The sequence below is a fragment of the Eleginops maclovinus genome, chromosome 11, assembly GCF_036324505.1.
Source record: "Eleginops maclovinus isolate JMC-PN-2008 ecotype Puerto Natales chromosome 11, JC_Emac_rtc_rv5, whole genome shotgun sequence".
NCBI lineage: Eukaryota > Metazoa > Chordata > Actinopteri > Perciformes > Eleginopidae > Eleginops > Eleginops maclovinus.
This window is the reverse complement of record NC_086359.1, coordinates 6,210,774-6,237,414: the sequence shown is the minus strand read 5'-3', so window position 1 is coordinate 6,237,414 and position 26,641 is coordinate 6,210,774. Positions and strand designations below refer to the sequence as shown.

The 26,641-nt window shown below is 41.6% G+C and overlaps 1 protein-coding gene across 1 annotated transcript; it reads left to right on the top strand.

The window, feature by feature from the left end:
- Window positions 1-998: 998 nt before the first annotated feature.
- Window positions 999-25,838, top strand: LOC134872635 (neuronal migration protein doublecortin-like). Its single transcript, XM_063896015.1, has 7 exons — window positions 999-1,136; window positions 4,916-5,341; window positions 7,344-7,678; window positions 16,395-16,497; window positions 19,189-19,278; window positions 22,243-22,343; window positions 23,027-25,838. The coding sequence occupies exons 2-7, from the start codon at window positions 4,978-4,980 to the stop codon at window positions 23,081-23,083; spliced, it is 1,050 nt and encodes a 349-aa protein (XP_063752085.1). The 5' UTR covers window positions 999-1,136; window positions 4,916-4,977; the 3' UTR covers window positions 23,084-25,838.
- Window positions 25,839-26,641: the final 803 nt, after the last annotated feature.

Here is a 26,641-nt window from a genome sequence, read left to right as displayed (position 1 = left end):
ACCTCTGAAGCTCTAAATCTCACCTTTCCCCGATGCCTTCGGAGTGTCCACTGTCCTGCCAGAGCTTTCAGTGAAATCAACACCGCACTACAATAACTAGCACAAAGCCTTTTTATCAAGTCTGTTTCAAAGCCTTGAGGGATGAGAAATATGTTCATCCTTAAGCTTGTATGAAACAATGACCATAAATAATGGCTTTATAGCGACAAGGGGTTTTGGTGACCTCAGTTGGACAGTTATATATTTTAAATGGACCTCACAGCCTTATCCGTATGGTAATACAGTGTACCTCTTCAAAAGTGCACTTCTGTCATTTCAACCTCTTAAATTTTATTATTACCGTCATAATTAAGTGGAAGCTGAACAGTGCATTTTTGAAAAGTAAAATGCAATAACTTTTCCTTGAGGCACTTTTCTTTTGAAGCTGTTGGACATATTTTTAGACTACAGTGTATGTGTATTATCAAAGGCAAGAAAAGTAAGAAAGTAGGCTGAATGTGTCACACATATGAACGTGAGTTAAGAGTTAAAACACTAAATACGTTGTTTCCTGACAGTGAAAGGCCCTTTAAAGGCAACCAGAAAGGAAAGTCAAACACAAGCACATGTGGCATTGAAGCTTTTATGTTCTACCAACAAAGAGCTCACAGAGCATCAAACTGAGTTGTTTTTGTTAAATGGACTCAACTCATTGCACGAACACCCACAAAAAGCCTTATAGGGAGATAAAGATTAAAAGAAACGAAGAGAAGGAGTAGGAAATTTACTTCCACCTCTTGACAGAAAGTGCCCACACATCATGAGCTCTCTAATGGGCTCTTTCACCCAATAACTGTAAATAATAGCTTCATTTGAATTCCCTGCATGTCCATGCACCTTTGGAGAGACTGATGTGAGCTCCACCCAGTCCACACTCTGGTACCCACAGCAGGTCCACAGTGGGCGGGTCCACGGCTCGTTGGCTTTAGGACCCAGTGGCTCCTCCAGCAGGCAGGCAGCGGCTCGGCTCTCAGACTGAAGCAGACAAAGGCAAGGGGAGAGACGGCGTGCCGCTATCCTGCTGCAGCATCGACGCACACATTCACACACACGCTCCCCCCACTCACACTCCCTTCTCTCCGCAAGCAGCAACGCAGGTGAGTCCGCTTACTGTGTGGAATTATCCTCAGACTTTTCCTGATTTAAGGACAAATTGAAAAGAGCATTCGTTTGCTTTTGAGTGCTCAATTTGAAATAACATTGCATGTATTTGGAAGAAATTTATTTAGGGTTTTAGATTGGAGCAGGTGGATTGTGAGTAGGTGTGAGCACACACCCAACCCCCCTTTTTGTATTTCCTGAATAAAAACTTGTATCTTGTGCGCTGCTCTCTGCCATGTGGCCACACTCATCCATCATAAATGGGAAGTGTGGCATCATGAAACTTTTTCATTCTTAAGCGACTGGGATTTAAAACTATCTGTGCATGGCGTGGTGTTCCCAGATGGATGACTGTATGGATGAAGATGAGCGGCTGCTGGTTTGAGTGTGTAGTCACCGGGGTGTTGTGTGGGTGGCTCAGCCTGGAGCACAGAAATAGCCACATATGAGTGATACCACACAATGATACTGCAGTGCTGCTGAAGCCTCTGCACATGCTTTCCTTTGGTGGAGAATGCATTGATTTAGCTGGGGTACTGAGTTTTTTTTTTCAGCTGGTGGTAAAAGCCCTCTGTGTGTCAATCAGCCATAAAGAGATGATCGTAATGTATAGCTAAATGTCATAGTTTAACCCTGAAAAGCTGTTTTAGTGTATCATATTTGCTTCCATTTACAAGAGGCACTTTCTGGAGCTGCAGCATTGATGGTGATGTCACTCTGAAGGCAAGCCACCCTGTTTGAGACAATGGACTGTCCTAGTTGATGCTCCACTGGGGAAGGGTCACTGTTGGCTCTGCCCATTAGTGCGGCAGATGGGATTGAAACCTGGCCTTTGTCAGCTGAGGAGCACCCAGAAGTCCCACCCCTGTCAGTGGGCTGTCATAAAACCCCAGTCAGCAGCACAGCCAGGGGTTAGCAGGGGATTGGAGGGCCACGCCACATGGATGGGTGGCGGCAGCGTGTTTCCTTTTTTCCATTTTAAGGCCTCTGTTTGTCATTGTGGTCCTTTTATACAGCACTCTATCTTTTTTTATGCACATACAACCATAGAGGACAATAAAATATATTTAAAATAGCATTAATAGACCTTGTTTCATTCATTGGTTTTCATACACCGGATGAAAAGGTTGAACGAGCCAAGAGGCTTCTTTTGTATATTAAATGCTCATTAGAAGAAGAACTGAGTGATATGTTTGAGATCAACATGTAAGAATGCTGGGATATTTAATGCTAGGGCTTTGAAGATTAGTTCAATTTGTCTATAAAATATAAGAAAATTGTGCACAATGCCCCTAAAAAATCATTGTAAATGTCTTTAGTATTCTCAGCAGTCTGAAGCAGTCCAGCTGCTATAGTCAGTTGTATTCAAATGAATGAACGGTGTTATGCGTCAGTCTGACCATACTCTTCAGACATGTAAAAGAACAGGTGAACAAGCTTCAGTTTGGGTTTCAGAATATTGTAAAGGACAACATTGTACTGTAAATTCATATTCTAATGATATAATTCCATTCAAAGCCAATACATGAGGAGAGAGGAACTTCTCACTGAGGATTTGCTTGGAAATTGCTACAAAATGGTGCAACATTGAACACATTTTGTCCGATGACAACAATCCAAACTGGGATGTCTGGCCTCAAACCTCATCATGAAGAAAAGAGTGACTTAAAGGAAGACTTACAGTGTGTGTGTTGTTTATAAGCCACTCAGAAATTAGATGAGGTCAAAGATCAATGACCTTTTTAGTCAATGTTGTCTAAGTAATGTAAACCAATTCAGATTTAAAAGGGGAAACACACCACTGACATGCATGACATCTTGCCTTTTTTTTAATAGTCTTTTTTGTTAAGATTAAGGCTTCCAAATGCTTGATCAGTCACCTGCACAGAGCAACACTTGGTCAAAGTGAGAAATAAAAATCTACAGCAAGATGAACATGCAATATTTAAAAGAAATAGTTGTGATCACTGTTGGGAAATATTATTTGTTTAAAGAACAGTATGAGGTCCATTATGTTATTTCAATGGAGCTGGGCATTTAACTCGGCACAGAAGACTTCCTCTTTTATGTGGGTGGGTGTGTGTTTTTGGGTGTGTTTCAGTGTTCACTTTAGAAAGGTATGGTTCAGTGAGTTTTGTGGCTGTTACTGACATGTGTCCATCAGGTGGTAGATTAAAAGAGCAGTCTCTTTAACAAAACAAACAGATGCTCCAGCCTTTGGCCAGTCCCCCCTATCACATAAATGGTTAATTGTTTATTGACTGAACAGATGCATCTTTTGCATAATTCCTAATAAACAGGAAGCTCTCTCTCTCATACAACTCAAATCCAGGCTATTATTGGGGGGGAAAAATGTCATTTTTAAATGAGGGAAAGATTCTAATTCAGTCTCAATGTGGTGAAACGTGATAAGAAACCTCTGTGGAAATGCACTCGTAACACTTAAACTCAGTTACTCTGCCACTTTATCCACTTAAATATTAAACACTGCTCTAAGAAACCATTACTTTTACTGAACAGTTTAGATGTACCATGTAATCTTGTATCTACTCGGTTAAAATATTTACAGTGGGATACCCAGATTGTACGTCTTGGGTGTCCTATTGCCATGCTTTTAAAGGGATATATATATATAACTTTTTGTATGGGTTGTCTTGTAATTTTGGATTGTTCAACACCTTCTTATTTTAAACATCATGCCATACTAAATGTACTTAATATTAACTGCTGGACTTTTTTAAGACATGTAAAGGAAAGTCAAATTTCCCCCAAAGTGATTAAAAACTCCTCCTGACATAATTGATCCGAGCAGATTAGTCTGTCAGTCGCTTATAGTGAGCTAGTTGATTTATCAAAGATAAGTTTTAGAGCTTTGCCCTTGAACATTAAGAATTGGCCAGAGACCGATTCATCTGGGCGAGGGAGACAAGGGTCCTCAGGTTAATGCTGGCGAGATGCAGAAGACATATGTGCTACTTGGCTTATGCAGCAGTTTAACAAGGGAAGATGTTGAATCTTTTCTAAGTAAAAAATATAATCTTATTTAGAGTCATACATTTGCTCCAATGCAGTGGTGTTGGTACAACCCATTCACAGATGTATTTCTTATGTACTGATTGATAAAGTATATCCTATAAATAGTCAGTCGACAGTCCGAATCCTTGCCTATAATCTGACGAAATATATTGGATTTATCGTATTTGACATCAACAGTTGCTCCTTGTTAAATCAATTCCCAAATGTTTTTAATAAGGAGAATGGCCCATTGGATTCATTTCAAAGAGTATTATTTAGTTTTAACACTAATAACTTAAAGACTAAGGCTTTATGCTTTTGAACACAGTAGTTCAAGGACTAGCCCGTTCTAAAAGTGATTTTTTTTCTTTGATAGTAGAGGTTTCACAAGCTAAACAATGAACCCACACATACACAATGTTCTTTGAAGTGGTCAGGTTTTGTCTCTGTTAAAAGCCAGCATATCAGTCACTCATCATCCCTGAGATCATTCTTTTAGTCTCGCTTAAAACGATGAATGGTTTCATTCATTGTCCACCTATATGCAGATGAAACCATTAACATCATTCGAGATTTAAAGCATTCAGTCAAGGTCTACAGTAAAAGAAAATACTACGTGTTTGTACTTTATTTATTTGTCACCTATATCCTGGTTCTGAAACTGGGTTATCTGGTCCATGTGAATGACAATTTTGTGCCAATTTCAATGCAGGATTTTACTTTGTGACACATAACCTTACATACCTTTTTTGTTTTCCAGACTCTCCGGAGCTGGTGACCACTGCCACACATCTGTCACAACCATCACAACTTACAGTCATCATGGAGCTAGACTTTGGACATTTTGACGAGCGTGACAAGGCAACCCGTGCTCCTCGAGGCGGGCGTCTGAATGGACTCCCCAGCCCCACCCACAGCGCCCACTGCAGCTTCTACCGCACGCGCACTCTGCAGGCCCTCACCAATGAGAAGAAAGCCAAAAAGGTGCGTTTCTACCGCAATGGAGACCGCTATTTCAAGGGCATCGTGTACGCCGTGGCTACCGACCGATTCCGCACCTTCGATGCGCTCCTGGCCGACCTCACGCGCTCGCTCTCTGACCACATCAACCTGCCACAAGGTGTCCGCTTCATCTTCACCGTTGATGGCACACGAAAGATCTGCTCAATGGATGAGCTGGAGGAAGGTAAGCATATCTAGTAGGATGGAGTAGGATTAAATGCATCATGAGATTACTGTATATTATATTTAATTTAGCTGACGTCTTAATCTAAAGCGATTTATAATAAGGACGATAAACCATAAAGATACAACCTTGCAGATGTATTCGCTTCATAAAACACAAACCACTTGAAGTCCTGTTTTTCTTCTATAACTTTTAATTTATTTTTTGTGTTGGGTTAAAAGTCCAAGATACAAGTGAAACTGGTGGGTTTACAGTTTGTTCCCCAGTGGAGTCTCTGTGGTGAGTTAATTGAGATGCTATAGGCTGCCACATTAAAGACAACCTTCAGTTTTAGGTCAGTTTCATCACTGAGAAGTTTTTCAAGCATAACATTGCCAACTCTGAGATTAGAAGTCTTATCTTTGCTGTCTAGACTTTTGTAAGCTCTTCATATGATGCATCGACTTCTAATCTGATTGTTTACTTTTAAAGTATCGAGTAACAATGTCCACTTCTCCCAACTGATTGTACATTTTGTTGGGCTATTAAGAAGAGAAGTTTATAAAAATGCCTTTAAACCCAGAGAAATCCAGCTTGAACTCGTCGTGAATTCGACACTTTGGTTTCAGATTTTGGGCGTTAAGCATTAGACTCTGGCAGCGGTTCATACCGAGCTGAAGAGTCAGCTCTCTATTGCTCAGCATGGGATGAATGGTTCATTAACAGATGACATTAGCATCTAATTCATTAAAGAAACCTCCAGCCAGAATTTGGGAGAATGTTATTACTGTCGAGCGTCTCTATCAGCATCCATTTAAACAGTGGGTGGAAATTCTAATTAAAACTGCACCTTTTCTTATTTTCATCTCTAGTGAAAAGAAAGAATTGTCATGCATTTACTCCAACACCAATCAATCGTCTGTTTCTCAAGGCTAATTAATAAGACCCAGTTAAATGATCCAACAAGTCCTGGTCCACTTTTTGAGATCGTTCTAAATAAGTCGGACAGAGGGAGTTGGGGGAGAAAGCTTGACGATAAACTGCAGCTAAATTTGTTCAAAATGAGACGACCGTGTCTGCTCCTTGAGCTGCTTAGGAAAGATGGGAGTGTGTGTGTGGCTCTGTACTTCCCTTCATGTGTGTGTGTGTGGGCAGTGCAGTAAGAAAGGGGCAGCACAGTAAGCACTGTGGGTGGTGGGGGGGGATTTCATTGTGCTTCCTCTTGTGGGATATAATTAATTGCTCAATCTCTGCGCTATGTAATCCTGTTCTCTTTCTTTTGTCTTTGCTGTAATTTCTCCACATTTGGCCTAATTGTTGCCTTCTGGGTTCCCCTTTTGTCTATCTCCCTGCTGCGTTGTGTCTTTACTTTAATTCCCCTTCCTGTATGCGCTAGAACTGCTGTAAAGATAGTATCTTGATGAATGGCGGTTTACAAACTGAAGATTATTTAGAGAATAATATAAAGTTGGGCCAAAGTTTGTAATCCTACAACCCCATCTTTTCATTATTTCAGATTCTTATTTATTTAAATGATCTTATTTTATATAATTTTATACTCAAAGTCTAAAAAGCACTGACATGAAATTTGTTCAGCCCATCTCAAAAGGATTTAGTTTAATTTAGATCACCAATCATTTTCAAAACACAAAAACAGTTTCCCTGCTGCAGTGCCTTTCAGAGCAAAAGGGATGACTGAATAACAAGGAAAAACTCTAGTTCAGTATCTCCCTCCAGAACGAACCGGGTAACTCATATCCCGCTTGTGTTTTTATTGACATCATGAGCATTTTCCTAAAGAAAACCAAATTATTTTTAGTTGCGACATCATTAGATCAATGTCAGATGATATCCAAACTGTGAAAGCCCACTGATTTCCTGCAGGTTCAAATGGTCGAGTGGACGCCCCTGGGAGTTTCAGGTGTCAATGTTTTATAGATATGTGTGTGTGTGTGTGTGTGTGTGTGTGTCTGTTACAACAAACAAACAAACAAACAAACCCGATTTCTCTTTGCCGTCACAGGGGAAAGCTATGTGTGTGCATCAGAGAACGTGTACAAGAAGGTCGACTACACAAAGAACGTCAACCCCAACTGGTCCGTGAACGTGAAGGCCTCAGCGAGCCAGAAGAGCATGCAGGCCTTTGCAGCCAGGGGCGGGAATGGAGAGGGAAAGGACTTTGTTCGACCCAAACTAGTGACGGTGATGCGCAGTGGCGTGAAGCCACGCAAGGCTGTGCGCGTCCTGCTCAACAAGAAAACCGCACACTCATTTGAGCAGGTGCTCACCGACATCACAGAGGCCATTAAACTGGAGAGCGGCGTGGTGAAGAGGATCTACACACTCGACGGCAAGCAGGTATGTCTCACCTCACCTTTAGCCATAGTCCAGCTTACATCATGCTCTAAATTCGAAGACCTTTGCATGTGTCCTGCAAACCAGTTGCATATGAAAAGCTATATCCAAATATACCAGACTTGTAATGTCTTGGTTGTCTGAATTTGTTTAATGTGGTTTATGACCATCTTTTATACCAATAACTAGAACAAAGGAGGTACAGTGTGTAAGCAAAGCTGCACAGTAGGAAAATCTGTGGTCAAGATTAAAGAAAGACCATCATTCATGCATCTGACCACACACGGACAGCTGTCAGTATCAAAGCAAAGCAGGAAACACAATTATTTTCTCTTAACCTCAATTAATCACAATGCATCATCCAAGATCAAAATGCTCACAGTAGAAAGAGAAGAGGTCGGATTGTCTGCTCCTACCCTCGGTCAACAGAGACCGGGCCGGTCCATGAGAACCTGAAGCATCCATGAGAACAACCTGTGTGTACTCTATGATCTTCATTGTCTGCAGTCTTTATTCTGAAATTCAGCCTGGGGCAACATATTGTCCTGTCTTGTGGTTCAGGTCATCAGTTGTCCGCTTCCCTTTTGTTGTAAAGTTGTTTGTTAGGCGACAAGACCATCGGCCATTCAAAAGTCCTGGGAACTTCTGTCTTCAATCCGCTGTAGTATTGTACAAACGACCAAACCCTGTTCTGTTGTGTTTGATCATTTTGTACCATTGTACCTCTACTATTTAGAGTGGTGCACACAGATCTGTGGTGAGAACATAGGTCTAGGAAACCTTTTTATATTAACATGTGAACCTAACTAGCACAGTGAAGCTAGGACAGGTACAGGACTCAACCTTTTAATCCCTAAAGCTAACTGAGAATCCTTAATGTTACTTTTCTTCAGTTTATGAGCGTTTTTAGACTAAATGATTTCATGCACATTGAATTTGAGTGTGTCGGGTAGAATAAAGCTCCTTCTTGTTGTTTCAGTCTTTCTTGCCAGACAGATCTTACAGTACGTTTCTGAAGAAAATGGCCAGATTCCATCAAACCGTCCCAGCGACAGTCAATCTAAAAAAGACAGAGCCTTCTCAGGTTGAATTCCCATTTTGAGAAGATGAGGATCAGAATACAGACAATACATGTTTCAAGTTTTTTTTTAAAGCCACAGGATAAAGGGCAAAGTGTCTTTAGCAACCTTGACTTTTCTCTGGGGTTTAGTTAACGGATCATTTGGTTTGTAGCCAAAGAGAATACATGGCACTGGAATCAACAGGAGAAGAAACCTCTGATTTCTACAGGCTCGCTGTGGGAATAACATTAGACCATGAATAAACCATTAAAAGAAATGCAGTGTCTCTTGAATTTAAAGCTCAAAGTGAAGGTTTTACTTTTATTACCACCAAATACCTTAATCTTAAAAGCACACTATTTTAAGAAGAGCAACAAAAAACCATTGGTTGCAAAAAGAGGTCGGATTGTGTAGACGTCTATGAGAAACTGACCCTACTTCTCACTTGACTTCACTTTCCTGCCATTATTAAAGTACATTTTATTGGATGCAATCTATAGTATAGTCTAGTACCTCCCAACAAAGGTTTACCATGTAGTTTAGCAGATCACATACTGTGCACTGAGCTTAAGCTAAAACAAAAGCAGCATAGTGGCAAAAGCCAATCTACTAATCCATAAGGCACACAATATGCTTTAACTTTGCCTCAAAGTCCCCCCCTTGGGGAGACTGTTGTTTCCTCTGGCTAAGCTTAAAGGACATAATGTTTTATTCATTGTTATGCTTTATGGGAGCAGTCGCCATGCAGGGTCAGCCACCTGGAGGACTGTGTAAAGGTCTGTGGATGGACCGTCTAATGTGTCCTTTAGATCAACATGTGTGCTGCTTTATAAAGTAATAAATAACTTGTGAGGTAGCTGTGTTTCGCCATACAATAAATGTAGTTTTTTGTGACCTTTTGACTAAAAGAATATTCAACAATCATGTAGGTAAGGCTCTATCTTTTCTCTGGATAATCTCCCACCTGTAACCAACTGCACAGATCAAATACCTGCTATCCTGACTATGGTGCATCCCAGTTAATTAACGGAGGCGGGGATGTGGAGCAGGCGTGGAAGCATGTGTGGATACGAACATGGACATCTGTTCCTCAGTCCGCTCTTTGATATGGCTAAATGTTCGCTAATTCTCCTGTGGGGACCTTTGTCTGCTGTATTATTCATTACATATGGACTGGGTTTTGTGCCCTGCTGAGCTCCTTTAGGTGTTATACTTCAGTTTGTTCTTCTGTATTAATAACACTGGAATCACTTGTGTCTTGGAGGAGGGGAGGGGCGCTGAAATGATAGATGAGGGAATTTTGATTGTAATGCTCTCTCCCTGAGGAGCAGTCTGTCTGCCTGAGGTCTTATACCGGCTTCCTCTGGGCAGGCTGGCTAAGATAACCTTTTCTTTCTTTTTGCACTCGCCTTTTTTGGCATACTTTTATTCTTATATTTCAGCGTAATAGTCTTTGTTGGACTGTGGTTAGGCTTGGTTCCTCTTTTGCCATTATCTTTTTTTTTCTCCATGCATTCTTAATGATGATGTGTTTCCACAAAATTAACAGCCACCACATGGCAGCTGCTTAAATCAAAGCATATTGATTAATTTGTCATCAGAGTGGATTTAGATTAATTATATCATGATGATTGTCCATCGCTGTTGGCCTCGTGCCAGTTTCACTGCATTGCACAGAAATGTGGGAAATGCAGCACACGTTATTGTGCAGCCTTTGTGTGCAGAGGCACACTGCAGCTGCTCTGTGGTGGAGGTGATATGGTAGAAAGCAATATTGATGCAGTGCCCGCCCCTCCCTGCCTGCACCGATTCTCCTCTTCCCATTCCGTAGCGATAGCTGCTGGGACCGGTTGCTAGGAGACCACATCCCAGGCACAAAGAGAGCCCAGCTGGTGTGGACCGGTCTGTCAGATACCACATCCTGTAGTGGGTGTGAGAGGGTACTATCAATGCAAGCCTCACATGTCATGTCTCTTTACCTGGATATGCATTCCATCATTGGGTGTGGGGCTGCAGTGTGTGTGTGTGTGTGTGTGTGTGTGTGTGTGTGTGTGTGTCTGTGGGATCTGTTTCAAAGGATCACTTTGTCGGCGAGATAAAAGATGATTCAGGTTTTTATAGCATTTTTAAAATGCCCTCTTTTTTTCTCTTGGTCTTCCTCTCTCCCTCAGTGCCTTGCTCTAAAGACAGCCTGCCTGCCCTCATCTCTTTGTGGGGCCGGTGAACATAATCACTCCCATTTTCCCCTCAAATGCTGCTGCTTTTCACTTCAAACAGGAAGGGTGGGGCCGCTGAATTCATTATACACTCTTAGAGCAAATTAGGATCATTTAAATTTCGATGATTAGTAATAATAATTGCCCGTGCCTAAAAAAACGAAGGAGCACATTTCTTGATTTGCCCTCGCTGCTTCTGAAGGCCACATTAAATCAGTCTGTTCAATTCCTGGCAGCCATTTTGTGTGAATATCTTTTTAACAGAGGTGTCTGCAGAGGAGAATAGTTCTGATTTGCATTCACGATCAAGTGCTCGTTCATTTGCACTTTAACATGTTTTTTCGTCTAATAGATGCCAAATGTCATTTGTGAAAGATGTTGAAGGAACAGTGTGCTGCAGTGAGAGGCGGCCGCACGGCAGAGGTCTCTCTAACGGATCTGAGTGCCCATTATTCTGACCGGTTTTAGGAATGAGGCTTGCATTTAAGTCCTTTAAAAAAAAAGGAATTGTCAACAAAGAAGTGGATGCTTCGAGCACAAGGTCACACTGCTATTGTCGGAGAACAAAAGACTCCAATTTGCTTTAAAAGTGAATAACTCACGGTAAGAATAATTTGGTGAATAGGATATGGATAGAGGCATGGATTTAAGGCTCCTTAACGACTAAAATACATCCAGTAATGGGGAAGAAAAGCCTGCTTTTCTCTGGTTATCAGTGCTCTCGCAGTCTGCCTGCTCTTTGCCATGCTGCAGAAGCAGTTGTCATGGCAATAAGCTCCGCGGTGATGGATTCAGCTTTTGACAATGGCTGTAATACGCTGAGTGTGCTCTTTACATCGGGTCTTACCTGCCTGCTCTCTGTTGCTCAGCTGTCACCACAGATCACTGCTGCCACATTTCATTCATCCCCCCCCCCAACACACACACATACACACACACACATACACACACACACACACACACACACACACACACACACTGTTGAACAGACGCAGACAATCAGGCTGACAGAGGGGCGTGGCACCCCTGGTGAAGCATCTCGAGCAGACATGGAAGCCTGTATGCGTCCTCTCCTCTGTGCCTGAATCTCCTCACAGCCTCCCCCCCTCTCCTGTACAAGGACCACATCAACAAGTGAGCATGACCTGGGGGGAGGAGGAGGGGGAGGAAGTACAATTTAATAATGCTAAGAAGACCACATCCGTCAGCCAAATGGAAAGCCTGTTTCCTCGGGGCTGGGGAGGGGTGGGGTTAAAACAACATCAGGCACCAGCTGCTCCCCATGACTGTGCAGTTATCGCTGCCTAACCAGCTCATCTGTGCTCCAAATGCATCCGGAGCACTTACAGTAGGACACAGACTCTGTGTCAGAGCACAAGGGTCACAGACGGGTCACAGATGCAAGAACAATCCTCATCAGAGAGGCGAATCACTGCTGGGGCTCAAAGAATGGCTTCCTTTCTCTTCTGATATACTGCATTTGACTTTTGTTGCCTAATATAAAGCTGTTGCTACAAGAGTCCATTATTTTAGGCTGGGATTGCCCTTTCTACATCTGTGAAACCCTCAGTTGAAATGGACAAAATGGAGACGCTGTGTATTTTGGAGGAATATTCCACTCGGTGTGGAGGTGCTGATATTGATCAGGTCTGTGTGCCTCCAGTGAAGGAAATGGTGTGGGAGTTTCCCCATGGGCCTGCAAAGCAAGGTCTTACTGGCTCTTTTTCAGCCTTTTATACTCCACTTTCCTCTCGCATAGCTCAATAATGATGAGACTACACAATGTAACATTCAAAGAAAGCTAACGGTGAGATTATGCACGTTTTTGTTTTGTTTTGAAAACGTCATCCCTAGAGTCTTATCCTCTTACAAAAAGAAAGCACAGTAACGTTTAAAAGTGCTGCAGTGTGTAATACAAAGCCCCTTTCATAAGCTAAATACTTCTGTTTCAGGTGATGAATCTAGGCAGAAGCATACCCCTCAAACTGACCTGAGATTACTCAGCAGATTATTATAATTAGTATCATTCGATTCTGTTGACTGGCCATTTGCTGACTCATTAACACCGCCGGTGAGCCTACAGTTGTTCAGATGATCACTGATTAGATGAGTCACGACAGAATCGGCATAATGCAGCATGGAATAGCAACACGGATCTATTAACGCGGCTGTGTGGAGTCAGAGATGAGACCGATAGCAGACCTGGAAAATCATTTATGTGTGCTCTGACTGTCCTGCTGGAAAGATGGAGCAAAGACAAGCAGGAGCTCTGTTTGAAGAGGTTTCCTGCAGCTTCACACAGAAGAAGTGGCAAGAATCTGCATTTCTATTGACCGGAGACCTTCTTTCATAGGTTGGCATTGATTTGTTTTAACAGTTTGAGTTGCACCTGGAATGGTAGCCTATTATATATAAATAATCACACAATATTCAGACAGTCTCAGCAATGTTTAATGATACTATTGGTACCATATTCTATGTAACATTTATTATATTAACTCTCTTATAGGTGATACTGCATGTGGGGAATTTCCCTTGTGGTTTAATAAATTATAAAGGATTAAACATCACACATCCAAGGTTGTTCCCAGACCTTTTTCTGCTTTGTAGAAAAACTTGTCAAAATGGAAAACTGTCCTGTCAGCACCACAGAGAGGAGCTACAGAACTTGGAAGTTAAGTATAACTAAGTGTTCAATCTCTACCACTCGACTACAATGCCCTGATGAAACGTCTGCGGCCTGTGGACAATCGGCCAAAAGAAACTCTGAATAATTCAGTCGTTGTAGTTGGGGGGGATCCCTGCATAGCTGCTGGTGGTGTTGGTGGTTTTTGGGGGGTCATGTGGTCCTGACAGCTGGTGGGATACAGATTAGGGATGGGCTTGTTGGGACAGAGGGTTGTGGGGTGCGGGGGGGGCACCTGGAGTGTGGAAGGAGCCAGATTTTCAGAAAACCCCTCCAGCCTTCCAAGAATAACACACACATCTCTGCCTATATGTATATCAGTGCAGTATGTTAATATGACCGGGCTTCTGATCATCTGATGGCATTATGTCTTCTTATACTGCCCTTCTGCAGTCCGTTGCCAGGTGGGTGTTATGACGCATTTGAATGACCTTTTCAAATTGAGAGCGGATGCTTCTCAACCTATATCCAAATGTTTCCAAGCAGACCTGCCCTTTTCTCACTGCAGCCATGTTTCAAAGGGACTCTGACATTTTACATTCGATCTGATCGCATGCAAAACAGAGCGCTTTCAACATTATTTCCATCAACTGGAGACAGACCGCGAAATAAATGTGTGTTCCTCTAGAAATTAAACCATGATGGGCAGCCCAAACAAATGTTGACGTTAGTTTAAGGGGCCTATTTAGACTGATTTGTGGTCTTAATGATGCACTGATCTGCTTTGTAACTGTACAGATAATATGGATCTAATGTGACCCCTGTAGGGAATAGGATTAAAAGGATTGCTTTAAAGGGTTCAATGTTTTTGAGAAATTGCCTATTCTGAATTCTGAAACAAGGGGTTAAACTCAGGTTGGCACTGTGTCATCCAGTCTCTTTGTTTTTAGGTATTCAAAATCTAATATAAGTTGAGTGGACAGATTAAACGTGATGAAATAAAGTAGCTGTGCCTGTCAGGAATCAACAGAAAGGACGGAGTCTTCGTTTCTGCTAAAGAGATTAAGGTAGCAGTCGGATGGATAAACACTTTATCCCTTTAATCAGCTCTGTTCTTAAAGCTATTAAAACATGGACAAGCTTCTACCCTCCCACCCCTTTCCATCTCCTCTCCTCCACCCGCTGGCCCTGTGGGGGGAAAGAGCGATTTGTTAATGCTTCCATCTTCTGATTAACTGTCAGGTGCCCTCGTTGCCCCACAACAGTTTAACCTAATGAAAGTAACATGTATCTAATCTCTTGATAATGAACACAGAAGGGAAAAGAAACGCATTTCCGGGCCTTTTTAAAACTAGGCTGAAAAACCAATTTGATTTAGCTCCCTGGAGTCAAAGCACCATCTCTGTGCCTCGGCAGGGATCTCTCAGGCCTGTATCCGGGGAATCTTGTGGCACACAGAGAGGGGTACAGCTGTTGGATGCCTCGCCTGCGAGTCACCACCGCACACATTTAGCTCCTCTAGCTGGACAGAGAATCAACATGGCAGCTGCTGGGGTGGGGTGTTCCCAATTTATCTGCAGCTCATAGTTTGGATGCGTATCACAAAGGAAACCGTGATGCATCTTGACTATTCTGGCAAGCATCCTGATGTGGGGGCCATGAACTCCTGCAGCGAGACCAGCAAAAGAGTCTTGAGTCAGTGTGTCTTGAGTTTTAAGAACATTAACCCCAAAAGGGAATAAAGACGGAGCGAAATCTCCAGTTCAATTAGTTCATCTGACACCATCCAATATTTCAAGTGAGGAATAACAAATGTCACGTGGTGTTGAAAGGCAAACTGGAAGTGAGGCTTTGAGATGCTTTGTAACAACAAAAAGAAGTGGAAACGCAGCTTTTAGCCTGAATGACTTTAATAGGCGTGCCTGAGCTGGTAATGGCGCCAGTATAATGGAGAGTGGAGGAGAAGGTGTGGCCCACAGACATCTGTCCACTAAAGCCATATTGTGTTAACAGCTGCTATTGAGTGAAGAAGACCCCGGGGAAGGAAGTTGAATCATTTAAACATTACAGAAAAGGTGTAACACTATCCTCTCTGTTTTGGCTTTTCTGTGCCTTTGTGTGTTTTTGTTAAATGCTCCTAAATAAAGCTGAAGGCATGTTAACACGGCTTCCAGACAAGACAGATTTTACACAGTGAATTCATCCACATAATGCTGTGTGTTTATAGAGTTCACTCCATTTTTGGTATTAAATGTACTAGGCTTTTATCTTGCTGTCTGTTTCCTGTCTGAGTGAGCACATCATCCATGGGGCCTCCTCTGCACTGGCAACACTTCTTCTCTTATTGATAGCACTTTAACCAGTCACAGCATCAATCAGCATAATGATCATTTGAGGCACTATTGTTAATTTGAGGCACTATTTTTAGCCATGATAGCAGCATATCTCAACAAATATCACATAGATTGCTCTGAAATGTTACAAATTCATTTTACGCTCGGGATGAATTGTCATAACTTTGGTGATGTGTTCACCATCCTCTAATGCCATCAGCAGGTGTACATTTAAATGTTCTTTACAACTTAAAAGCTGATGACCTTCCCATCAGTGTCAGCAACTTTAAGTTAATGTGCAAATGTTTTCAATCAAAGCTTTGCAAAGATCTGGTGGGTATGGTTAGCATATACTTGCCTAATATCGATATGTTAGTCATTGTAAGCCTTTAGAACGGCAGAAGCTAGCATTGCTTCAAACTCTTGTTTGCTTTGCTTTGAAAGATACCAGATTATTAAGGCTCTACATTTCTGTCTCTACAGGTTACTTGCCTTCAAGATTTCTTTGGTGAGGACGATGTCTTCATTGCATGTGGACCCGAGAAATTCCGTTACGCCCAGGACGACTTCTCTCTGGATGAGAACGGTGAGCATTAAAGCACATGATGGTGATAATCAGTCTTGTGCAATATTATTGTAAAACCATGTTGAGAAGGTTTGTGAAATGTGTAAAGGCAAATGACAGCAACAACTTCCCATTAAAGGACTGTTGATGTTGATTTTACATATCTGCTCAAAGTCCTGATGATTCAATGTTTAGAATAGGGATTTAAAAAACAACCCTAACCTGTAATGATCACTGTTTGTCTGCCCCCTCATTCCCACATTACACTGGGGCACCTCAATGTATCGTTCATATTGAATTCACAAAACTAAACATGACCACATAGACAGCTAAATAGTTCCTGGGTGTCATTCTATATCAGGATCCCTCTTCAGACTTATCATAATTATATTCACGTACGAAGCTGTGCTGTGTTTGTAGCGAGGAGCAAAATGATGTATGTGAGAGGAAGGCCAAGAAAGAGAGAAGGCTGTTATCTGCAGCTGGCAGCAGGGGGAGGAAAAAAAGGTAGAGAAGAAGAAGAGCCATTAATCTGTCTGGTGGCAGGTTCAGGCCAGCTGATCTGCTGCTGCTGATACTGCTGAGAAGTCGAGGAGAGAAAATGTAAAGCCAATCCTCCTCTCGCTGAGTCTGTCTGCTCCCTGCAGACCTGGAAACCCTATTTTTAACAACCCACTTCCACCCACACCTAATGTCCCCTCTTTGAATCTTTCAGTATCTTCTAATTTACTTTCAATCTTTAACACAGGGCAGGTGTGTCATTGTTCTCCCTTCATCCTGTCTCTTTCCCTCAGTTGCTTATCAGGATGAAAGGGTGGAGCAGGCAGTACATTTATAATGATCCTTCAGTATACTCCCCCAGTGGTACTGAAGCTAAATTGTTTCATTCAGTCTTCAATAACCTTGGGGCGATGCTACAGAAAATGGACGACAGTCTGAAGCATCCAGACATTACTGAGTTGGCCTCAGAGGAGTAGAGAAGAAGAGGGGTCCGTCTGAAATATAGATCACGTGGTGAAAATGATTAACATTTGCTCCTTTTCCTGTAGTATGTTGAATTGGTTTGTGTGCATGTTAATGGTTTGCAAAGGTTAAAATCCCTCCCAGAAATCTCCCACACACTCCTTCCCATTTTCTATTTTGACTCCTTCATTTAGTTCTGTAACCGTGACATCACTTTGTAACCCTTGCACTGCTATTAGCTAGTGATCCAACACATTGTGCTTTGTAAGGCTAAAGGGCGGGACATCTCTAATTGGTTGACCAATCACAACAGAGCCGGCCAGCTAACACATCAGAGCAGACTGGCCTCTGGTTTGAAAAGAGTGAAAAGAGGGGCTGCAGCACAGGCAGTATGAGAAAAACAAATAGCTTTTTGAACATTAAAGCATAGAGACATGTCCCAGTAGAGAGACAACATTTAAATATGAACCTGAAAATGAACATAAGATTTCCTTTATTAAAAGTTGATGGGTTTTGATCCCATACGAACTTTCAAGACACGCATCCCAAATGAATGACTCTTCATACTTGTTTTTTTCTGCTGACAATAATACCCAATGGAGTTAAATCCCTTTGGGTTATTTACACACTCCTTATGTTAAATAAAACACTGTGATGGACAGTGCTGGCAGAGAGGAGGACATGTGAACCTGCAGCTCTGGTTTAAGCAGCGATGACATCAGTTGGAGCTGAGAGGGAATCTGCGTGGATTGACTCGAGGCTAATAAAAAAAAAAACCCTGAGTAGACAAGACAAGCTGCCAGTCTGATGCATTGTCAACACCGTGGTGGCACACCTTGCAAACAATAGCGCCTGAATGTCGACTGAATCCAGTAGTGTGTGAAGGTTAAGAGAGAGAAAAGATCCCGGGAGACGGAGGGAGGACAGATAGTATAATTAGCATCAAAAGTGGAAGCGAGGAGGGAGGGGGGAGGAAAGAGGGAGTCTGACGGCACAAACACAGGGGGAGATGCAGAGGGAGGAGTAGCAATGTCTGGAGTCTGTCTACCATGATTAATACACTGACCCAGAATACATTTAATGTATATAAATGCTTTACATCTGATGAATGCACTAGCATCAGGTATCACTCTGTAACAATGGCCTGCTAACCCTGGGGTATAGAGAAGGCAAGACAACTATTTACACTATGGGCTCCTCGTTGTTCATTTTAACTCTTTTGGAGACACGGATTTTCAACCCTCTCCAAAATACCCTACTGTAAGGCTAATGAATAGATTTAAACAATCTTTTAACAGAGGAGGCAGCATTTCTCAACATTTTAAGGGGACATTTTGTGATAAATCAAACGTTTCACTGCTTGTGCCAATACATTTGGGTAACTGGAGTGTCTAGCAACTCACAAACTGTAATATGTGATCCATTTCTGTCTGTTTTGGACTGCCTTGTTCAAAATGCACGAGTTTTAGAGGCACAAGCCATTCAGGTTTCACCAATTATGCAAAAATAACATTCAGAAAATTCCCTTCTTAGGAAAATATATGCACCTATTTATCAGTAAAGTATACAAATGGAAAGGCTTGTTCATTTTGTATTACTTATTATTAAATGCACTTAGCCCTTTGGTATGCAGACAGAACCTTGCCTCTTTTGTTCTATTGTTTTTTCATAGTTTTTATACTTTCTTGTTTAACTTTAAACACATTTAAAGTGATATTTTCTAACTTTCTTTTGTGCCTCTGTCCACAGAATGCAGGGTGATGAAGGCACCCAAATCCCAGCGTGGCTCCATTAAGAGTCCTGGTCCGATCAGGCGCATGAAGTCTCCTGCCGAATCAAGTGAGCTCATCATTATTTCACCGACACTGCAACGCTTCCTGTTTGAAAATACAGAAACAACGGACCTCGCCTTGTTCTATGAATCAAAACAAAGAGAGCTGGTGGAAAATAAAAGTAGGCCAGTTCTGCTGCTGTAAAAATAAATCATACAAACAAACAGCAGAGTGATGTAGAGAGCAGCTCCTGGCGCTGGTCTGTAGCTGACCTTGACCTTTGACCTTACACTGTAGGGAGTTGTTAACATCAAGATAGTCTTTTTCCTCTGGGGTCAATACTGTGATAGAAGAGGGTTAGAAATTACAATCAAGCATGCTTCCTATCCAATGAGCACATTTCAAAGAAGGCAATCGGAAAAATATTCTTTCCTTTTTATATAGAGTCTTTATTTTATCAAAATGAAATTATCAAAATGCAGAGAAGGAGTTACAATCCTGGTTCCTCTCTTTGCTGTGTTGTTGTGCTTGGAGAGCTGGAGTCTGTGTGTTTTTCTGGGGGGTCCAAACAACATCAGCTCCTTTATCTCACTAAACACCCCATAAAACCCTCTAATACTTGAGAATGGGGACAGTCTTTGTTTATCGAGGGTAATCTGAGGAGATTTAGAATAATGTTGCTGTTGCTAATTCTGTTTAAAAAAACCCAACACATGAATAAAACATGAAAAGTAAACAAAGACTGTGTAAACAGCTTTTAGCTATTTGCTCGACGATCACGCATTTTTCAACATTTAATAGTATCCAGGAGCCACTAGAGCATAAGAGCCACTGGTGCCTGCTCGTGCTTGAGTCTTTTATTTATTTAACACCGGAAAACATTGCACACTCTTTGTTACAATGCCGCCTCAGATTGCAGAGCTGCACCGTGAGCTGGCTGCACAGTTGCTGCCATGAAATCTGATCGGTGCAGGCATGAGGGAGGAAAGCTGGTTTCTTTGACAGCTTAAACCATGAACACTGGAGAGGAGAAGTACTCCTGTGTCACATAAGCAGTTCAATTTATAACGTTATTAATTATCCATATTATTATTGCTGTTCACGATGGCAAACCAACCGAGAGATGTTGGATCTTAAAGCCTGTAAAAGTATGAGCAGTGTTTTCCAAACATTTGGAAGACAATCCCTAAATCCCCTGGAGGATAAATTCACAGTTTTTGTTTCATGCCATTTTACGTGATAAGTGAGGGGGAGCTATGGCATCTCGAGCACTGCGGGGTCCCTCAGTCCTTAAGCGATCTTGAATATTTTATTGATTACTGATGGCCTTTTAAAGCAGCAGATGGTTGGCCCTCACGCTGTGGAGGCAGTAAACTGTGGAGCATTAACCACCTCTGTACCACCTGAGAGGTCAGCAGGGTGAGAAGGAAGGGGTCGAGTATGTGACCTGCATATGTAAACCGGGATTACTACTTATAAATCAAGTTAATGGGATTCAATCAATCACCTGGTGATAGTGATGCAGGGGTCAGGGCTTTTTTAGTACCGACCCCCACCAAACCTGCTATGAAAGCCAGTCTGCACCTCTTGACTCACAAGTATATCTTTATTCAACCAAACGAGCCCAACCCGAACTGCACCTGACACCTTCATGCAAGCTCCTCCTGTACGTCATCAGCAGGCTGTACGGAAATGGCCAAGTGATGAGCGCATATTTAGGAGGGTGTCTCCAAAGCCAATCCACAAACGGAGAATTGAAATCCGCAAATGCACATCCGATGCACAAATACAAACTGGATTGAGTGTTATAAATTATTAGTTTGTATATTTCTGATCCATTTTATCTTGTCTTTTTTTGCATTTGTGAAAGGTGTTTTAGGTGAACCAATTATCTGTTCACACGGATGATATTGAGAGAAATCTACTTCCATATGAGACCAAAAGCGAGACAGAGAGAGCTGAACCTAACCCACACAACTCCAGATCCACCTGCTCTATTTCCTGCTATAGATTTAACGCCTCACATGCACACAAGCTGCACAAAAGCGACAGTGATTATGTTTGGTATTAATGATTGGAGAACTATTAAAAATACAGATTTTTAAGCGAAGATGAAGAACTTTTAAGTACTGCAGACTCACATTCTCCAGTTATGAGTCTAACTTTCATCAGCTGGTGACATAAATAACTACAAGTCTTAGGTTGCAATGCATTTAATGATGTGAATGCATCGCAAGTGTGTTTGGCATGGCCCTGCGATGAAAGCCCTCAATGAAACAAAGCAATCTTCAATCAGACCTCGCCACAGTGGAATGAGTTTTCTTCAGGGGATGAATACATCTCTGAAATGTAGGAATCTGAAGACAAAGTGGGCAACTTTTCAGTCTACAGAGAAAAGGTTACTCTGCCTACTCTGAGTGTTTCATCTCTGAATCAGACAGCTGCACTCTGTTCAGTGTGTGTGGGAGAGCTGCTCATGTTTAGATATACTGATTTTAAGTTTCAACATAATAGGACTTGTTATTTCAGGGTTTTAAACAGCTCGTAAAGTCTGCATTTGTAAATCTGGCTGAGTGGTTAAATGAAGCCTGTGGCATTAAGTTGGTTGACAAGGACGCGTTGTGTTTTGGCTCAAATGTACACTGGCCATCTGGCTCATAGTGTTCACAACTCTTTTCATCTCTTTACAGACAAAACACTCTTTTTAAAGCACTTACACACACAACTACATCGCATCGCTTCACTCTTAGATATAAACACAATGTCCCACACAGAGGGAATCCTAGCAACGTGGCAGGACGCGGAGTGAGTGAATTAAATGTCATCCAACAAACGGAGAGCTTGTCAGCCACCTTGAGACCTGGAGCAACAGCGTCCCGCTACACTGAAGCCAAATGAGGCCGCCGGTCAGGAGTGACTTTTTAGAGCAGAGCAAAAGAAAGAGGTCCATGCTTCTCTTTCCAATCCACACTTCTGTTTACCTCTTTTTTTCTTCCCTTCTCCCTCCCTCTTTCCCTCTTTTCTCCCTCAGCCAACGGGACGGGCTCCAGCAGCCAGATCTCCACCCCGGTTTCCCGCAAGCATTCCCCCACCTCCACCCCCACCAGCCCAGGCCTCAACAACAAGCAGAAGGTAACCATACTTCTCTCCCTCTCCTCACTTGCCATCTCTTGCCCTTTTCTTTTCCAAAATACATTTTCCACAATAACTTTTCTTACAATTTTTACTTCTAAGGTGAGACACTAAAAGCAAAATCATCTTTTCATGCAACGGTCAAATTTGATTTGGTTTTCCATTTCCTGTAGTGTGTTGTATACAGTATGTTTTGTGCCAGTAAATGGTCTTCAGGGGCTAAAATCCAAACATTTCTCTCCCACGAATCCACCCCCTGCCTGAAACACCTCCATTGGACTATGTTGTATAACTCTGTAACATAGTGAGGTCACTATGTAACATTTGCACTTCTCTCTGTCTCCAACACATTGTAAGTGAAAGGCTAAGGGGCCGGACATCACAGCAGAGCTAGGTAGCTAACCAATCAGAACAGACTGGGCTCTGGTTTCAGACAGAGGGGGAAAAGAGGTGCTGCAGCACAGGCAGTATGAGAAACATAAAGAGCTTTTTGAACATTTAAGCGTGGAGACATGTCAGAGTAGAGGAACAAAATACAAATATGAACCTGAAAATAAGAATAATATGTCCTCGTTAAGCTCATGCCCCATATGCATGTTTAAACAAATAATTTCAGAAAACTTGTTCTACAAAATATGTTGTCTTTTTGTAAATGATAAACATGATCCTCTGTGTGTTTGCAGGATCTCTACTTGCCCTTATCTCTGGATGATGACGACTCTCTGGGCGAGTCGATGTAGAGCGTCGTCCTGCAGCCTGTCTCCTCTTCGGCCTGAAACACAGAAGTTTTTGTACCTCTGATGCTTTCCACCTTCACTCACAGTGCCACCTGTTGTCTATGAGAACCAGTCTGTGTCTCTTTTAAGGCCTTAGTCCCCAGGGCTATGACTCCATTTGCTGCTTGAGAATATCACAACCCCCCCGTTTCTTTTTTTTCAATATGTTTCTACCACGTTGAAAGAAACAGCTCACTGATCAGACGTTCGTTTCTATTGGTCACTATTTCTCAAAGCGGGCACACAATCCACCGACCAGCAGAATTCACGGGTTTAAAATTTCACTTTGGTATCAAACGTTTTTTTAAAGGTTGCACTCGAACTTTTTTACATTTTGGTCACATTATTCCAAGCAGCAAATGGGTATTTTTAAGGGTGTTACTCAACTTTTTCACTTGTATTCGTGACGTTCCTCCATGTCCTCCTGTCCTACAGTCAATGGTGTGAAAGGTAATTTTAAGAGGAAATCTGCTAAACCAGATAAAGTCTTTCTAACCCGCTGTAAATACTGTGAATAGCTATCCATCATAACATCTCTGCCCAATTTCCATTGCTGTGCTTCCATAACGTCACTACAATGTCCGTCTAAAATTAGCTCAACACGGTACAGGGTATGGTCAAAGTAAAAGAAAAACAGCCGACAAAACGAAGCCCCACCACAGAGGGGGAGTGTGAGATGCAGCTCGTGACTGAAGAGCGTTATCTGAAGCCTCCTCTACTGAACATAGAAACCAGAGATTATGATATCTTTTTAAAATTACACTTCTAAAAGAATATAACAATGGAGGCCTCAAAATCCTATATTTGGCATTCATCTTGTCTTTTTACGGACGAGGACTAAACTAAGAAAAAGCATGCCACACAGCCCTCAGTGAAGTCTTTGTGTAGGTTTCCTTTATTTTGACCCTCTTTATAGACATTAGGAGAATATACCCTCTGTGTTTTAGATTTTCACAAACTGCAGTGCATGATATTAATGAATGATGAAACTTAGACCTAAAGGACCTAATGGTGCATAAAAACAACCAAAGGAAAAACATTAGGCCTTCTTTATTTTCTTTTTTTAAAAGCCAATACACATAAGTCTAAAAACATCCCCTCTTAAGGCCCGGTCATCAGTCGTGGTGACGTTTTATAAAACATGTGAAATTCAAAGATTAATAAATAAAGGTCTCAAAGCCAAAGTATGATGTTCGCAGTAGCTACGATGATAATTTTTAGACCAAGAGTTATAGAAAAGGTAACTTTATTAGTTGTACAATTCTTTAAATATCCTCGAGGAAGCACACCTGGAGATGTATGCATGAAGAAAAATAACGTCGAGATTAAATCATAAATCGTGCTCATCTGGGCGATTAGAGTTTTATCGGGGTGCTCAACGGTAGTGGGATCTCTCCTGTTTTGCATGGCTCAGCATAGTTCTCAGATACAGGAGGGATGAACATGCAACGGTTGTCTAAATCTATGTGTGGGTTTAAAATTTTTATAAAGTTTTATTAATTTATATCAAGGGTACTTTTCTAAGATTTCTTTCTAGTGTAACACTAGTACTTTTTCCAAGCCTCTGTGTGAAACTTTCTATGGCCATATTTCTTTTTCTATCATCACGACGTTGCATCGTGTGTCTTACGAATCTGTTCGAAAGAAAAGTTTCCTCAGAGTTTTGCAGGGAATCAAGCCTGAGAATCGCTAAATTGGACGAAGCTGAAGCACAAAGCAGGGAGCTTCTATTTTATCACAGCAACAGACACTTTACCGTCTACTTGCCAGCATTGATGCGTGACCACAATTAATTCATTAATGTATTGAAGACGAAATGCTGCACGTGTAGCATACTTTAAATTAACATCTATGCATTTGGATTCAAGAAGAATAGTAAACATGATTATTTTTTTCCTGTAGGAATGACCTTTTTTATACCCAAAAGCATTAAGAGAATGAACTAAAACTGAAATTTCCATTCAGGTAATCCATAGTGATAAAGTGACTGTCTAAAATGTGTATGTCTTAGAAGTGATCAGGAGCCCATTCTCTGAAGAAACAGCTGTTTATCAGCCTCTAATGCTCCGGTGCTGTGAACTACACCTTTCTCATGCAGGGAGTGCTTTCACGCCAGCACAATAAAAAACATCAGCTAATCCGACAGCAGGGACGCCTCACTCTGCCCTCCATTTTGTACAAATAACCCATTTGTTGTCAGTCAGTTCCATATATCCTTAACATGCTAATAATGTTCTTGTTTCCTTGATTTTTCTAAGCTTATTAAAGCGCTACAGCATAAAACATAACAGAAAATGTCGTCTTGTGTTAACCTGCCTCCGCCATGTAAGGTGGACGGTGTGAACTCATCACCTACAGTGGTGCCTTTTTCTTTTTTAGATGACTGTCTTTTGATAAAAAAAATAAATGAATAGAACAGGACATTTGGGATCTTCGTTAACTGCTGTTTGTAAAACATTTTTAACCGTCTTGAATGAGGACACCTCCCGACACACATTGTTTTGTAGAGCTGCAGGACACTTTATCGTGGTGTAAATACCCTCCTGTTCTCTTTCATGTTTGCCTTTCTGATGGAATGAATGACTCTTTTTTTTTTTATCTCTTGGGAATTTACAATGTCCTTTTTAGTGGTATTTTGCAATGTCACAGTGGCTTGTTTCAGTGCTTCATTCAATGTATTAACTGGTATCCTTTTGCAATTAAAAACAGTTGTATTTCACCCTCTGTGGTCTTGAGTTTATTACTGTGTGTGCGTGTGTGTCCAACTGTAATGGCCATTGCTCTCGAATCCATTGAGAGGATGTTTAAATAGATGAAAATGGTTTGCTGTTCCTGTGGACATCACTTAATAACTTTCATCACCATGGAAACAGGGAAACTGTCTCCCACATTCACAGCGCTGGCCCAACATGTCAGACACCGGCTGAACGGTTTACACTGTCAATATATCAACCATGATATTTCCTGCTCTTTTATCTATATTATCAACATTTTAATCAATTTGCAAGCTGTTTCAATCCTGAAAATCAAACGTGTTAGTTCCCAAAAGAGCAAAAATACCTATGGATATTGTCTGCTGGGTTAGGTTTTATTTAGTCTATGGATCAGTGGAAGTGTATACCCATTGCTCCATAATTCAATATAGATGTAAACTATCGTTACAAACACATTTGCAGAATTAAAATAAGCTGCATTATATCTTAATGTTGGCAGCTCATGCTTCTGTATTTAGTCAAAATCACAAACACTGAAACCTGTGCCACGTTGGAGTACAGACGATGCGTCTAAATAAAACATCCTCTTATATATGTTATTAAAGCCATTTAAGGAGCATGTTGTTGCATTGTGCTTTTCTGAATGCTATATTAAAACACTGGGTCTGACCAGAGGGAGTCTGGCGGCCTCTGCTGCAGGGCTTTGAGTACGCACACGATATTCAATTTAGAGACACACATTACATTAAAAGAAGTTCTGCCATCTGCTGGCTAGGATGTGTTTTTCTTCCTGATTGCTTCAAAAGCT